Source organism: Oncorhynchus mykiss, chromosome 13 (assembly GCF_013265735.2).
Source record: "Oncorhynchus mykiss isolate Arlee chromosome 13, USDA_OmykA_1.1, whole genome shotgun sequence".
NCBI classification, from domain to species: domain Eukaryota; kingdom Metazoa; phylum Chordata; class Actinopteri; order Salmoniformes; family Salmonidae; genus Oncorhynchus; species Oncorhynchus mykiss.
The window spans coordinates 30,126,956-30,143,405 of NC_048577.1; the positions used below are offsets into that span (position 1 = coordinate 30,126,956).

The following is a 16,450-nucleotide window of genomic DNA, read 5'->3' on the forward strand; positions in this document are numbered from 1 at the left end:
ACACTCTTAGAAACAACTACTCATCCATAGCATAGATTGTTAAAAGGTTCCTTTTGTCTTCAACCTCGTGTTGCGTTTTGAGGTTACAGCTAATCGGACCTTGGCTGCAGCTCTTGGTCATCTAGTCATAATGTTAATTCTTAACCTACATGTTTTATACCCTTGGGTCAGAAATGGGCGTTTCCGCCTCCAATTTAGACAAACTTCACATTTCATCTTTACAAAAACGTTCTCTTTGATCTGGACATTTTCCACACAACGCACATTATGCAAACATCAGGTACATCTTGTGAAAACTCTTCAAATTACAATGTTTTTGTTATAACTTCATTTAACTTGTAATAACATAACAAAAACATCATTTTCATATTCCATCTATTGTCATTACTACCATTTTGGCTGTCGAAACACATTGTCCCAAAGTCCATTTATTGCATGTTACTGTTCTGAGGTAGGTTCTCCATAGGCCCATCATACATTCCATTCCTCCAAAGTGAGAGGACAAAGGGATTTTGTTTGCTGCCTTAAGATATACAATGGGCGTGAGGTGTCATAAAACCCCCCACCTCCATAGCTCTCGATCTCTCCCCCTCTGGTGGGTGTGACAGATGTCTCTTGTAGGAGTGTGGTCCACTGTAACCTGACCCGAGCAGGCCAGTCATGACAGTCCCCCTCTAGTGGGTTAAACTTGGAAGGATTCTGCATGTTGCAACACACCATATGAACATCAGCTTTCCTGGTTTGTGGATCATTGTAGCAGTCCCCTCCTGGTGATTTACCCTGGTAGGATTTCTGCCAGCTGCAGATCACCACCAGAATGGACATGGGAGGTCCAGCGTTGGCTCTGTGTTCCCAGCCAGTTGTCCGGTTGTCCCGGCTAGTGGATCTAGGCAGTAACTTGGGCAGATGTTAATAACGCACCACACTCAGTCAATACGTCATTACATTTCTTCCCCAAATGAGCGCTGTTGTGGCTCTAACTGGTGGTTGAATGGGGAACTTGTTTATGGCTCTATCACTTCCTAAATGTCAAAGGAAATGAAACAAAATGAATAAAAACATAAACAAGAGATATACAAAATATAGCTACCACACCTTATTCATCTAATTTGGACTATGTTCTATATATGTCCAAGGTCTTGGCTAAATTACTCTATCATGGCATTGTCTCTAATGTCATATCTAGGGCAATCCAACTTGAAGGTGGCTATTTAAGGCACTTTGAAAAATGGCACCCTGAATGGCAAAGCTTACATTGGGGACATTACAGGGCTGTGCTAGTGAATTTGGGAGAGGAAACTGGGGATGCTGTGGATGGACCCCCTGTTGGCGTTTCAGGATCTATTGCCGAAAATCGGGATCGTTTCCGTTCCACAGGTGATCCTAGTATAAGATCTCATTAGGTCTTCCATTGCACGTGTGCGCCTTTGTGCGTAGTGGGTGCACACGCCAAGGGAAATAAGACCAAGGATCATGGTAACAGTCAGGATACTGTCCAGCACTGTCCAAGAGCGGGTGACAGACTAATCTTTTGGCTTGTAGTCAGTCGGGTCAACTAAAAGTGCCTCATCCAGTATGCTAAGATCAACAGTCCCTCTTTTGTGGAGCGATGGGTAACGATGCTTCGTGGGTGACTGTTGTTGATGTGTGCAGAGGCCCATACCCGGGCTCGAACCAGAGGCCGAGGGGACGGACTAAAGTTATACTGTTACACTCCTTTAGTACAATACATAAGAAGTTCCCCCTATATCGCTGTGCACAAAGCAAGGGTTAGTATTGCAATGAGGTTAACACAGGTCGCTGTTTGGAGGGCTACAGTGGCTGAGTGCTTTCCTTCAGGTCCAGCTGAGCCTATGAAGCCTCCTGTATCTGTAGTGCAAAGAGAGGACTGCCAACCTGCCTCTCCCTTCATCCCTCACTGTCCCTCTTTGCCCTTTCCTCTGTATCTCTGTCCCTCAATGGGAGAATCTCCATTGGTTTTGTTCAACTCCTCGTGTCCTCACCTCCGTTCTCTCCTCGCCCTCCTTTTGAAAAAGCTCAAAGGTAATCAAGGAGAGGAGGTGAGGAAAGGAAACCTGGAAACAAATATGCTTAAATGAAATGACTCTCCACTAGCACGTCATCAGGCAAATTACATTTACAATGGAGTAATCCCAAAATACATGTGTTAAGTGGTAAAAATACATTTAGATGGTTACACTAGACATTTTATAGAGGGATAAGTAGTGTATTATTTTCTAACTATGGGCATGCTTTTCTCAGAGAAAACAATAACTGATTGAAAGGGGGTGTGGTGGATTTTAAAACACTTTCGTGTTAACTGCCGGGAGGATACATCTGTGCTTAGGCTATGGAGGAGAGGAGGAAACTCCTCCGAATTGATACCATCCTACATATGGTGAACAATTTTTGGTTTCATGGTCACAGTGTAGAAGAGGACAGGAATGGAGGAGAGGATGGACTTTTTCCCATTTGAGAATCCCCTTCCCTATCCTTCTTTCTCTCTATCTATCCCTCCCTCTCCTTCTCTTTCTCCCCCTCTACAGTTCCACCATTCAATAAACTACACTATTACGGGACCATTTCTCTCTTCATTCCTGTGTTTTATTGTAGGTGGGTATGTAGTGATAAGAAAGGTGAATAATAGAGAATAATAGATAAGACATAAGCTGATATGTCATGAGGATGTGATTTCATACACAGGCAGTGTAACAATGTTCTGGGAATATGAATATCACAAAGTATAACACATTTATGAAAATGATTTTCTAGCTAAATGAGGCAAGAATAACCCAATCTTATCATATTTAAACAAGGTTATGGCATTCATGACAGTAACCACGTAAGATGCTTTGAAAAACGTTAAGCTCCAGTATGACTGCTGTTGAGGCCTATCATTGTAGCGCACTGTGTTATACTTATTTGGCTGTGACATTACATAAAACCCTTCTTCTCTGTGTCAAGTGCCCATTCCAAATCGACCCCAACATCTGTGAAGTTGTAGTGCTCTGGAGGACTACTTAGTTATAACACACAATGTAGCTCAATGTGTAAGGATGAGATTCCTCATCTATTGTTGGTAGGGTTGGAGAGTATCCAGATTTTCATATTGGTATAATACGCTATTACCGGCTTGGTACACAAGGTTGCGCCAAAAAAACAAAAACACTCCATTGGGCGTCTATTACCAGAATACTAACAAAATGTGCAGTAATAGCGAATTTCAATGGGGGCTGCTTGCTAAATATGCTAACGAGCGAAACCAATTCGCTCGTTAGCGAAGACAGGCAATCCAGCTCATAAAGTTACACATAAATAGGTAGCAGCTACCAAATGTCATTTTTTTGTGAGTTTGGACATGTGAACTTGAGACATTGCGCAAATGAACAAAGTTTTGACGCATTCTTGTCTGAAGGAAAAACAGTACTGGCTCTGGAGCAACATGTTGTAGGCCTCAGATTTGTATAACTAAACCAAGATAGACCACAGCCCGTAGTATCAAATGGAAACAATGAGTCATAGTGGACCGAACAAGCAAGGTGGGCAGAGCCAGGAACGAGCTAGCCTAACCCAACCATGATGTTGCTGTCACTTTGACCTCTTTGTTGACCTATCTACACCATTCCAGTGGCTTCAGTTGACGCCACATGTCCATGACTGTTTCAATATACTGACCGAGAATAACCTACACTGGACTTCAATCTTCAAATCAGGTGCTAGAGCTGGCTAGCTGGATTGAATATGTCCGACGGTCAAATGTGTCGTTGTAAACAGTGATACAATTCCAAAGGGTCCGGACCGAATAATGAAATACCTTCACCAACCTAATACTGTACTGTGTGGTTCATGGTATGAAATAAGAGTGATTTAGCATTTTATTGTATTGCAAGAGTGCATTTTGTGAGCCGTCCTGTCTGACCGTCCTCTCAGGAGAATGTGTTAGACACGCACATGCGCAGATTGATTGTAAAAGCGGGCCTTGAATCATGTCAAGACACGGTTTCGGAGGAGGTAAACTAAATAGCGTAACGGATTTTAACATCACAAAATAATGCACAAAAGGCTAACCGAACGCATGTTCAATAGTAGACAAAATATATATTGACGTCAAACTCCGTATACGTGAAGATAATCTCATGCTTGGTTGACTAGCTAGCCACATTAAGCGTATTTAGCTTTCCTAGCACACCCGATTTGCTAATCAATTGCTTTATTAAGTAGCTATTTTTGATCGAAATGTTTTAATGGGGGCAATCTGCAGTTGCTACATCCATTTGTGGACCTATAAATGAATGAAATGTGCCCATTGATTCTTGAAGAATTTAAAGGTGCAATATGCAGATCGCTCCGCAATTTCCTGTTGCTAAAATTATATTAATTTACTTAATTTCAGTTTGTGACAAAACAATCAGTCATTGTGTAGAGAATCATTGTACCATCTAAACCGCTGTGAAATATATTTTCCATAACAAAAAGTAACCTATTGCAGCTTAAATGCCTCATGACCATAGTTCAACTGTTGTACCCCATCAGAACTCAAAATATAAGCATGTTTTACTCCAATGTTTGCAAGCCATGTAAATGTTAACAAGCACTAGATGTAAAAGCCTCAAAACATGTTTAAAACTATACATGTGATATCATAGATGGTCATTCTTTATATCCATTGCTCTATGGATTTGAGATTGGTTACATTTCTCCAGCCCCATCCCTCAGCTTTTTAACAAAACAGGGGCGGGGATCGCTTTGTTTCAACTGCACTGTGATAGCTCTGGTTCACAGTCTGAGATTAATGCCATACATTTGTTTGAAAAATGTCCTCTCACAAGCCAGAATGTTGAATGACTTAACAGGTTGTCTGTAAGAATATGAGACATATTCACAGGAAAGTATACTTCAATGAACTTTAAGGCGCTGGTAGTGCGTTCAGATTTCTATCACCTGAAGCATGCGCGGAACCATGTAAACACATGCACGAGCATGCGTCTCTTGTGCACATGCTTCAAGTGATCTAAATCTGAACACACTACCAGGGCTGTGAAAAGTTTATGTAATTATACTTCCTGTCGATATAATAGCTCACATTCCTACCTGCAAAAGGACCAACCACATGGACAACCGGTAAAGTGAGTAAAAATATCATTTAATCTGTTGTCACAGCCGGCCGTGACCGGGAGACCCATGAGGCAGCGCACAATTATCCAAGCGACGTCCGGGTTAGGCCTTTGAGCTTTTCCTCATTGTGGCGGGCCGGGTGGCTGTAAGCTGACTTCGGTCGCCAGTTGGACAGTGTTTCTTGGATATCACGAAAATATTCAATATTTTGGCTTGTAGAGGTCGTGAGAGGGAACTTTCCTGATCCAAACGCATATTTCTGCCCGACGTGGAATTCAATGCAAGTCAATGCCAGGTCTTCAGGCTAAACTGCTTAAGGTTGATTCTTTGCCTAATTTATCACATTTTCAGGCTTCAAATATTTGCTCAAGTGTGATTTAGGTGATACGTAATTGCAGGAAATCACTACACGCAGCTCATTGTTATGTGGAAAAGCACACAATATTATGTTCATATGCCTGATACATAATTAATTTTAGACCATAGCATGAGGAACTGCCTCAGGCCAACTCTATGCTAATCGTTCACTGACCTCAATACATGGGATGCCTTGAGAGGACCGCATTTCAATGCAATTTGTGCAGTTACTTTTGATACTGAGCTTAGGGGAGTGGGAAATCAAATGCCTCTCGGAACAGAATCAGTGAGTTGCAGCAGTGGTGGCACCTCTTTCTATTTTTCCTTTGCAGACGCTAAGGTTTACGTCGGTAACCTGGGCACTGGTGCAGGGAAAGGAGAGCTAGAGCGGGCGTTTGGGTATTACGGACCCTTGAGAACAGTGTGGATTGCTAGGAACCCCCCAGGGTTTGCCTTTGTGGAGTTTGAAGACACCCGGGATGCAGAAGATGCGGTCCGTGGCCTTGACGGCAAGTAAGTGGTACCTCAAGACTCCAGACTTCGCCCCCAAGTTTAGCCTACTCTCCAAGACCTACAAGCTGAAAGGGCTCAGAGGGCACCAGTGTTGTTGACGTTTGCCAGTCAATAATGTAGTTTGCTCTTTGCAAATATTGAAGCATTTTATTGGTTTAGGGACATCTATCAGTAGACAGTAAAGCAGGTAGCTGGTATGATCTTGTTACGCATTTGCTGCTATCCAGATGAAACACTTTAGGCATGTTCCTAAATGCTTGTTACGCTTTAGATGGGTTTCGTCATGTCCTCTTTTTAAAGTGAACTATGCCATTGTGCAATTTGCTTACTGTTGAACTGACTGTCCTTTCAGGTTAATTTCTGGATCTCGAGTTCGAGTTGAATTATCTACAGGGATGCCGCGGCGATCTCGGTACGAGCGTGCGCCCACCAACCGGCCCTTTGACTCCAACGACAAGTGCTATGAGTGTGGTGAGCGGGGGCACTATGCCTACGACTGCCACCGCTACAGTCGACGCAGGAGGAGCAGGTATGCCTCCTTAACCAATGCATCAGATTTTGGTATTTTTTCTTATTTTGGTAGTTGTTGCTTATTTTTCATTGTCTTGATTTTTCAGTGTCTTATGTAGATTTAAAAAAAAAGTAAAGATGATTATTATACAATCTTGACAAACTGCCTGTGTCTAGGCTACCTGTTGTTGTTGCTACTTTTGTCTCCACTTGTCACTTAATCCCTTTTAAAATATGGAAATACTTCTGAACTGTTATGTGGGAATCTTTTTGTTAACAACTCACCTGGTCAAAACATTTCAGGTTTCGTCGTTTGATTCAGAGTGTCACGATCCTTAACGATTTCATGAGGCATCTAGCAAATTCCACACTTTTGATCCTTCTATGACCATGGGGTTGATCGATCAGCCAGACCTCCCCTTCTCAAGCAACTGCCACATCTAGCTGCACCTTAAAGATTTCATAGAGGGCTGGTTATCAATTTGGGCCTGGGGTTTTGTAAAGAGGACAACCTGGTAGACCATGGTCCCGTCTAGAAAAATCGCCTTGCATCTATCAAGTCTCAATCAAGCGATTTGGCTGTCAATACGACCATCATCGTTAGAAATCGAAGAACACGACTAGATGCAGAGGTCGGCTGATAGATACTTCTAGATCGCCTAGATCTGCTCGAACCTTGGTCCAAAGTGGGTCAACCGGGCAATCTTGCAAGGTTTATTTCAAGTACCAATTAATGTGTTTTTATCTCCAATGTAATGTATGACTTGACAATAACATTCCTCTCTTCCACTCTTTACTAGAGAACTGAAAGGCCTGCTTTAAGCAGGATACGTTAGCGCCATGAACAGCTATGTCTATATAGTGACTCCTACTACCAATATCATTGCACGTGTAATGTTAAATCTAATGTAACCCCCCCCTTTTTGTGTGTTGATTTGAGTGAGTGTCAGAGCGTCAGTGGGCTTAGGGTGATTGTTGTTGTCAGTGGTCAGGTTAGAAATAAAAACAGACTAAGGCAGTCTTATGTGGGGCTTCGCAGGGCCTGCTCTGAACTGTCCTTCTTTCCCTCCCTCCCCCTCGTTTGGATGTGGTTTAGGTCCCGGTCTCACTCCAGGTCCGGTGGGAGGAGGTACTCTCGCTCTCGCAGCCGGGACCGTGGCAGGAGGTGAGCGCTCTTATGCATTGTCCTTTCTTGTTCCAAAGGCGCTGTTGTCCAACTTCCTCAACCATCAATGGTTCCTCAGGGGTCTATTCTTGGTCCTCAAAGGAAAAACAGGTTTTTAGAAATGTTGCAAATGTAAAAGAAAAATATATATATAAAATCACATTTACATAAGTATTCAGACCCTTTACTCAGTACTTTGTTGAAGCACCTTTGACAGCAATTACAGCCTCGAGTCTTCTTGGCTATGATGCTACAAGCTTGGCCCACCTGTATTTGTGGAGTTTCTCACATTCTTCTCTGCAGATCCTCTCAAGCTCTGTCAGGTTGGATGGGGAGCGTCACTGCACAGCTATTTTCAGGTCTCCAGAGATGTTCAAGTGGTGCCTCTGTCTGAGCCACTCAAGGACATTCAGAGACTTGTCCCGTAGCCACTCCTGCGTTGTCTTGGCTGTGTGCTTAGGGTCATTGTCCTGTTGGAAGGTGAACCTTCGACCCAGTCTTAAGGTTCATCTTTCCCTTCATCCTGACTAGTCTCCCAGTCCCTGCCGATTAACAACATCCCCACAGCATGATGCTGCCACCACCTTGCTTCCCCGTAGGGATTAAGACCTCATTGGAGTGCTGCAGAGATGGTTGTCCTTCATCTCCACAGCAAAACTTTGGAGCATTGTCAGAGTAACCATTCGGTTCTTGGTCACCTCCCTGACCAAGGCCCTTCTCCCCTGATTGCTCAGTTTGGCTGGGCGGCCGGCTCTAAGAAGAGTTTGGTGGTTCCAAACTTCTTTCATTTAAAAATGATTGAGGCCACTGTGTTCTTGGGGACTTTCACTGCTGCAGAATCAAGTTGTAGAAACATCTCAAGACTGATCAATGGAAACAGGTTATTTCAACAAAGGAGTTGATCGTGGACTTCAGCAGAGGGAGCACCCCCCCCCCATCCACCTCGACGGGACCGCAGTAGTTAAGGTGGAAAGCTTCAAGTTCCTCGGTGTACACATCACTGACGAACTGAAATGGTCCACCATTTCCACACAGATAGTGTGGTGAACAAGGCGCAGCAGCGCCTCTTCAACCTCAGGAGGCTGTTGAAATGTGGCTTTACACCTAAAACCCTCACAAACTTTTACAGATATACAATTGAGAGCATCCTGTCGGGTTGTATCACCGCCTGGTACGGAAACTGCACCACCCGCAACTGCAGGGCTCTCCAGAGGGTGGTGTGGTTGCCCAACGCATCACCAGGGGCAAACTACCTGCCCTCCAGGACACCTACCTCACCCGATGTCACAGGAAGAACAAAAATATCATCAAGGACAGCAACCACCCGAGCCACTGCCTGCTCACCCCACTATAATCCAGAAGGCGAGATCAGTACAGGTGCATCAAAGCTGGACCGAGAGACTGAAAAACAGCTTCTATCTCAAGGCCATCAGACTGTTAAATAGCCATCACTAGCACATTAGAGGCTGCTGCTTTTATACATAGACTTAAATCATCACTGTCCACTTTAATAATGGAATACTAGTCACTTTAATAATGTTTACATATTTTGCATTACTCATCTCATGTATATACTGTATTATATCCTATTCCACTATATCTTCATACCGCTCTGACATTGCTCGCCCAAATATTTATATATTCTTAATTCCATTCCTTTCATTTAGATTTGTGTGTATTGTTGTGAAATTGTTAGATCAGGGCTGCCCAACCCTCTTCCTGGAGATCTACCATCCTGTGGGTTTTCCGTCCAACCTTAATACCCTGATTACACTGCTCGCGTGTGTGAGCGTTGCAAAATAAATGTAGAAATCTATATTATTCAATTATTGCACCCACGCTGCTCGGGCGCAGCAACGTGCGTCTGCGTTGCTAAGGGCTAAAATAGAAGTCAGTTTTATTTGTGACGCAGATTGGGAGAGGCAGGACTTGCAGTGCATCTCCTCATTGGTTTACAGAAGCAGGTATCCACGTGCCATCTCCTCATTGGTTATACCCCCTGAAAAACGTGTGGTGTGGGGGGACAAAATAAATGTATGCACGATGGCGCACACGCGCAGCCGGTTTGGCTTCCGTGTAATTTAACACGCCTGGTTCTACTTATTAGTTGCTCAACAAGACCTTAACTAGCTGAATCAGATATGCTAAATTAGGGTTGGACTGAAAACCTACAGGACAGTAGATATCCAGGAAGAGGGTTGGGCAGCCCTGTGTTAGATATTATTTGTTAGATATTAATGCACTGTTGGAGCTAGCATTTCGCTACACCTGCAATAACATCTGCTAAACACGTGTATGTGACAAATACAATTAGATTTTATTTATTTACCTGAGCTCAATTTTGAGGCTCATAGCAAAGGGTCTGAATACTTATGTAAATAGGTTTTTATATATTATTTTTGCAAAAAATAGAAAATACCTGTTTTCGCTTTGCCATCATGGGGTATTGTGTGTAGATTGATGAGGAAAATGTTTTGTTTAATTTTTTTTTTTTTTAATAAGGCTGTAACAAAACAAAATGTGGAAAATTGGAAGGGGTCTGAATACTTTCCAAATGCACTGTATATACACTGAGTGTACAAAACATTAGGGACACTTTCCTAATATTCAGTTGCACCCCCTTTTGCCCTTAGAACAGCCTCAATTCGTCGGGGAGTCCACAAGGTGTCAAGTGTTCCACAGGGATGCTGGCCCATGTTGATTCCAATGTTTCCCACAGTTGTGTCAAGTTCTCTGGATGTCCTTTGGGTGGTGGACTCCCCCCCCATCTCTACACTGATTGAAGTGGATTTAACAAGTGACATCAATAAGGGATCATAGCTTTCACCTGATTCAGCTGCTCAAACAGCTAATTATTAGAATCAGGTGTGCTAGATTAGGATTGGAGTGAAAACCTACAGGACGGTAGCTCTTCAGGAACAGGGGTTGGGGAGCCCTGGGTTGTCATGGAAAGAGATGGTGTTCCTAATGTTTTGTACACTCGGTGTAGAGTAAATTGTCATTACACTTATGCTATACATAACTCCACATACATACATACATAAACATATACAGATTTGTATGTGTTACGGTATTATGATAGAGTAGTTGATCAGGAATGGCTAACAGCTTTGATATCTATGTTCTAGATCAAGATCCTTCTCTCCACGCCGCTCTCGTTCTCCTAGAAGATCGAGAGCCCTTACCCCCAAGAGATCAAGGTAAATTGTAGACAAATGGACTTGCTTGCATTATTTAAAGATCCCACATTGTGTATAAATAAATAAAGGTTAAATAAAAAATCATATTGTTCCCTTATTTATTAAAGGATGGGTGTTGATGCTTTTCCCCCTCATTTCTTTTTAGATCTCGGTCAAAGTCCAGATCAAGGTCTAGGTCACTTTCTCGTGCAAAGACCAGGTGAGAAATATAACTATTTCAATGCTTTGATCAGCGTTTCGTTTCTGTTGTCAACAATGCAGCTACATAAATTGAGTAATTTACTTAAACTGCTGCATTATGTCAATCCCCAAAGATTGTCACTACCCCAACAAAATACAATTTTGTGTTGGTGTTGACCGTTTCAGGTATTACAATTTAGACATTTGTCCCCTTGATATATTATGTCACTGACTTAATAAGAGACTAAAGCAGATGTCAAACTCATGGAGTTTGACATCATGCCCTCACTATGGAGGGCATGGTGTCTGCGGGTTTTCCCTTTTAAATGAAGAGAGAGACAACCAGGTGAGGAGAGTTCCTTACTACATTGAACAAAATTATGAACATAATTGTTTGTCCCATGTTTCATGAGCTGAAATAAAAGATCCCAGAAATGTTCCACAAAAAGCTTATTTCTCTCAAATGTATGTGCACAAATTTGTTTACATTCCTGTTAGTGAGCATTAATAGTTTGCCAAGATAATCCATCCACCTGACAGATGTGGCATATCAAGAACCTGATTAAACGGATCGGATCATTTTTTTTGGATCAGCAAAGAAAAGGGAGACAAATATAACTCTGCTTTTCATTTTACTTAACGAACACTTAAAGCAAGGAACTTTTCAATGTTTAAATACGATCTTCAAATAAAATATTAAATACTTAATTGATAAATTAAAGTGCAATATCAGGCATGATACCTTCTTCCTTTTGTTAGGTTCTTATTTTTGATAATAAATGACTCACGGACACTAAAGGACCTTAACCAAGTTGAATTATTCCCAAAGGTTCTGTACAGCTGTATTCAGAAAGCAAGACATTTCTCACCATCACAGTTATATACATCCCACTTAAAACGTTCCTCCTTCTCGCCAATCCTCTCCAAAAGTGTAACAGGATACCAAACCCGTATTGCCCCCCTTAAGGGGATCTGACCTCACCTCCTGAACTCAACCCCATCCTTCACCTAATCCACAGATGTCCATCTGTCTTTCCTGTATCAACACGGTGCTCTCCTCCCGTCCCCCAACACGTTCCAAAGCCACTCTGTCTTTCTACAGATCTCACTCCTTAATATACTATACGTCTAATCTATCATGTCTTTAACATCTCAAATGTTCAAAATGTCGAATCCAACTGAACAATAGTGAAAAAATTGCCTGTGTCCACATCATCAAAAAAAGTTAAAGCAAAGCAGACCTGAGCTTATAACTTCAAATTATTTTTCAAAAAGATGTCTACATTGTCTGGGGAGAGGGTAGACCTCTTTGCAGTCACTATGTCCCCTGCTGTGGAGAACACCCTCTCGCTAGGAACTGTAGGGCCTTGCCTTCATGGCAATGTGAGGGCTGACTTTTCCACCATGCCAGTGGATCACCATCCACTGGAATGCCACTTGCCTATTGTAGGATGCCGCCTCCTCTTTGATGGTGTTGGCAAACATCTTGCCTGTGTCTTTGCTCGCAAAGGTCTCCCTGAAACGCTCCTTCATGGCCAAATTATTTTGTGGAGGAGTTGCCTCTGAGTCTGCTCCTGTCGGCTCTGTGGCTTGACCCTGCAGAGAAAATTACTTGATCTATTAAACTAATTATTTATTTTCGTATTTCATAGAACTATAATTGTGGCAATAACATTTAATAAAAGCCATTATTATTCCAAATAAAAAATGGATGATTCTAATAGCAATATCATAGACTAAGATTAGACTGCAGTATATTTATTGTTTAAGTAATTCACCCTTATTTTGATTTTTGCCTCTTCAGTGACCACAATCTCAGTGGTGAGATCACTGTATGTCCTCCGGTGTAGGGCAGGGTCTAGGTGAGACAGGGACTTGAACCTTGGATCCAGTGCAGTAGATCTATGAAGGTAGTCCTGTACATTAAGGGGTATCTGGGGCTAGGGACACAATTGCATTTTATTGTTGGCAATTTGAATACACAGAGATACCGTGACGAGATCCTGAGGCCCATTGTCGTGCAATTCATCCTCCACCATTACCTCATATTTCAGTATGATAATGCATGGCCACGTGTTTGGGATTCTCTGGATCGACATGTACAACAGCGCGTTCCAGTTCCCGCCAATATCCAGCAACTTTGCACAGCCATTGAAGAGGTGTGTGACAATATTCCACAGGCCACCTTTTAATTTTTTAAAAGATATCTGTGACCAAGTGATGCATATCTATATTCCCATATGAAATCCATAGATTTTTGGCAGAATGAGTTTATTTAAATTGACTGATTTTCTTATATGGATGTAACTCAGTAAAGTCTTTGAAATTGATGCATATTGATTTATATTTTTGTTCAGTGTAATTAGTGATTTATTTCATCAATCTAATACAAGGGAAGAGCGAAACCCCGCAGATACTCGGCTCTCTGTGCATTGAGTTGAAGTGAGGGCTGAAGCCTTGTCCACACTGCAGACCTTAATGCTCAAATCAGTTTTGTTTCTCAAATGCGTTTTGTAGTAGTGACTGTCGTACTTGTGACCACATCTTACTTGCCCTTTGTGCTGTTGTATGTACCCAATAATGTTTGTACTATGTTTTGTGCTGCTACCATGTTGTTGCTACCTTGTTGTTGTCATGTTGTGTTACTACCATGCTGTGTTGTCATGTGTTGCTGCCATGCTATGTTGTTGTTTTAGGTCTCTCTTTATGTAGTGTTGTGGTGTCTCTCTTGTCGTGATGTGTGTTTTGTCCTGTATTTTATTTTGTAATCCCAGTCCCCGCCCTCACAGGAGACCTTTTGGTAGGCCGTCATTGTATATAAGAATTTGTTCTTAACTGACTTGCCTGGTTAAATAAAAGTACATTTGTGTGTGTGTGTGTGTACAGACAGCAGTTGTTTGCTGTCATGGTTACACTGGTTGTCATAGTAACAACGGGTGTGTGCACGGTGGTGTAGGCTGATTGGTGGTGCTCGTGCTTCCCATCACTTTGTAGAAAACTAAGGTGACAACTTTGCCTGCCATGGACATTTCCCAGTTGCTTTTTATGTTCAAAATCATAGTGTAAGATCAAGCCTCAAATGATAAGATGATCCAACTTTCAAAGCTGACTAGCCACAGCAGTCAACTAGCTAGTTAGGTAGAGGTTTAGCTTTCTAGCACATTCACTAATTTGTTTCCAAACGATTAACAAGCCAGTTAGCTACAATGTCATGTTCTTGTCAAACTGTCAACAGAGTAGCTTGAGTGCAAATAAATCAGATTTGACCATTCAGACAAGTCACATGGCCAGCAATCAGATTGAAGGTGGTTTGAAATATGTCTTGAAATATCCGATTCCATGTAGCTTTTGAATGTTCATACTGCAGGAAAAGTAACAGAAGTGATCTTAAGGTGGAGATAAATAAATAAATGACTTGCACGAAAAAGGGACACTTTAAATCTAAAGAATCTGAATGCCTTGTATGTTTACTTCTTCAGGTCTGGTTCCCCCACGAGGAGGTATGCAGAAGTATTGAGTCTGACCCCAATTTTCTTCCCACCATTCTCCTCTCTAAACGAGCTATGGAACAGTTTGACAATGCATGATAAGCAGCAAAACGAGACAATGAAAATGTTGTCTATCCATACAGTTTAAACGGTGTAGATGCATGATGGTTCATTAAGTCAGGCTACTTAAGCATTACAAATGAAAGGTAGACTCAGCAATAAATCAACAATTACATTCACATCTTTCAGTTCATTGTGTGAAATATGTATTAAAAGGTTATTTGAATTGTATTCTTTAAATTCACCAAAATAATACATTTGCATGACAAACTTATATTAAATGCATGGTCCTTAAATACTTTGCTTGCTACCAGTTGCCATTGTCGAAGTCTTAAGAATGAGGTCTAAAATTAAAATTATATTTTAAATCCCAACTGTTCAAAATCTAAAGATTCACCTCAAAAACGAAGGTGTGTTTTTCCTCCCAGCTGAGGTAATGACTTTAATTTGGGTTTAATGCACAGCAAATAAATGAAGAGGGAAAACTCATTTCTCTTTTTCTCTCTTTCAGCCACTCTACCTCGAGGAGTCCTCGTCGAGGTGACAGCTCGGAGAGAGACGACTGAACTTTGAAATGTTTGTTTCTTTATGTAAGCATTTCCTGTGACTAAGTTCTTTGTTAACCCATTGTATTATTTGAAAATATGTAGCTTGTTAATTTCCTCTTGAGGCATATTACTGACATTTCAAAAATAAGCAATTGGGACCCAGTTTGGAATGCGTTTGTTTGTTTTAGAAATAGTTGTTGGTTAATAAAGTATATTTGATTTAAAACTGTTTGGTGGTGTGTTGTCCATCTGGGCACAGTTGGCCTGTATATAGCACAACTCAATGAAATGGTTGATAAATAAAAGGTTTTTGATTGAGTGTTTGTGTTAACTCTACCTATAGAGGGCAATGTTGCACTTGTGAAATGTGCTCTTCAAATTTTGAACTCAGGATCATAGCACACTGTTCTTGTTTTATCCTTGATACCAAACGGCTACTAAACTCAGCAAAAAAATAAACATTCCTTTTTCAGGACCCTGTCTTTCAAAGATAATTTGTAAAAATCCAAATAACTTCACAGATCTTCATTGTAAAAGGGTTTAAACACTGTTTACCATGCTTGTTCAATGAACCATAAACAATTAATGAACATGCACCTGTAGAATGGTTAAGACACAAACAGCTTACAGACGGTAGGCAATTAAGGTCACAGTTATGAAAACTTAGGACACTAAAGAGGCCTTTCTACTGACTCTGAAAAACACCAAAAGAAAGATGCCCAAGGTCCCTGCTCATCTGAACTTAGGCATGCTGCAAGGAGGCATGAGGACTGCAGATGTGGCCAGGGCAATAAATTGCAATGTCCGTACTGTGAGATACCTAAGACAGAACAACAGGGAGACAGGACGGACAGCTGATCGTCCTCGCAGTGACAGACCACATGTAACAACACCTGCACAGGATCGGTACATCCAAACATCACACCTGCGGGACAGGTATAGGATTGCAACAACAACTGCCGAGATACACAATCCCTCCATCAGTGCTCAGACTGTCCGCAATAGGCTGAGAGAGGCTGGACTGAGGGCTTGTAGGCCTGTTGTAAGGAAGGTCCTCACCAGACATCACCGGCAACAACGTTGCCTACGGGCACAAACCCACCGTCGCTGGACCAGACAGGTCTAGCAAAAACGTGCTCTTCACTGACGAGTCGTGGTTTTATCTCACCAGGGGTGATGGTCGGACTTATATTTATCATTGAAGGAATGAGCGTTACACCGAGGCCTGTACTCTAGAGCAGGATCGATTTGGAAGTGAAGGGTCCGTCATGATCTGGGGCAGTGTGTCACAGCATCATCGGACTGAGCTTGGTG

General features: G+C 42.0%; 1 protein-coding gene across 2 annotated transcripts; it reads left to right on the top strand.

Moving 5' to 3' along the window:
• The first annotated feature begins 3,881 nt into the window (after window positions 1–3,881).
• On the top strand, window positions 3,882–15,455 carry LOC110486080 (serine/arginine-rich splicing factor 7). Of its 2 annotated transcripts, XM_021557420.2 has the most exons (8): window positions 3,882–4,011; window positions 5,805–5,985; window positions 6,338–6,514; window positions 7,592–7,660; window positions 10,789–10,860; window positions 11,006–11,059; window positions 14,520–14,540; window positions 15,100–15,455. In XM_021557420.2, the coding sequence occupies exons 1-8, from the start codon at window positions 3,987–3,989 to the stop codon at window positions 15,152–15,154; spliced, it is 654 nt and encodes a 217-aa protein (XP_021413095.2). In that variant the 5' UTR covers window positions 3,882–3,986; the 3' UTR covers window positions 15,155–15,455. The 2 variants fall into 2 exon arrangements, with proteins under 2 accessions (XP_021413095.2, XP_021413096.2); XM_021557421.2 differs by lacking the exon at window positions 14,520–14,540.
• The last annotated feature ends 995 nt before the right edge of the window (window positions 15,456–16,450 follow it).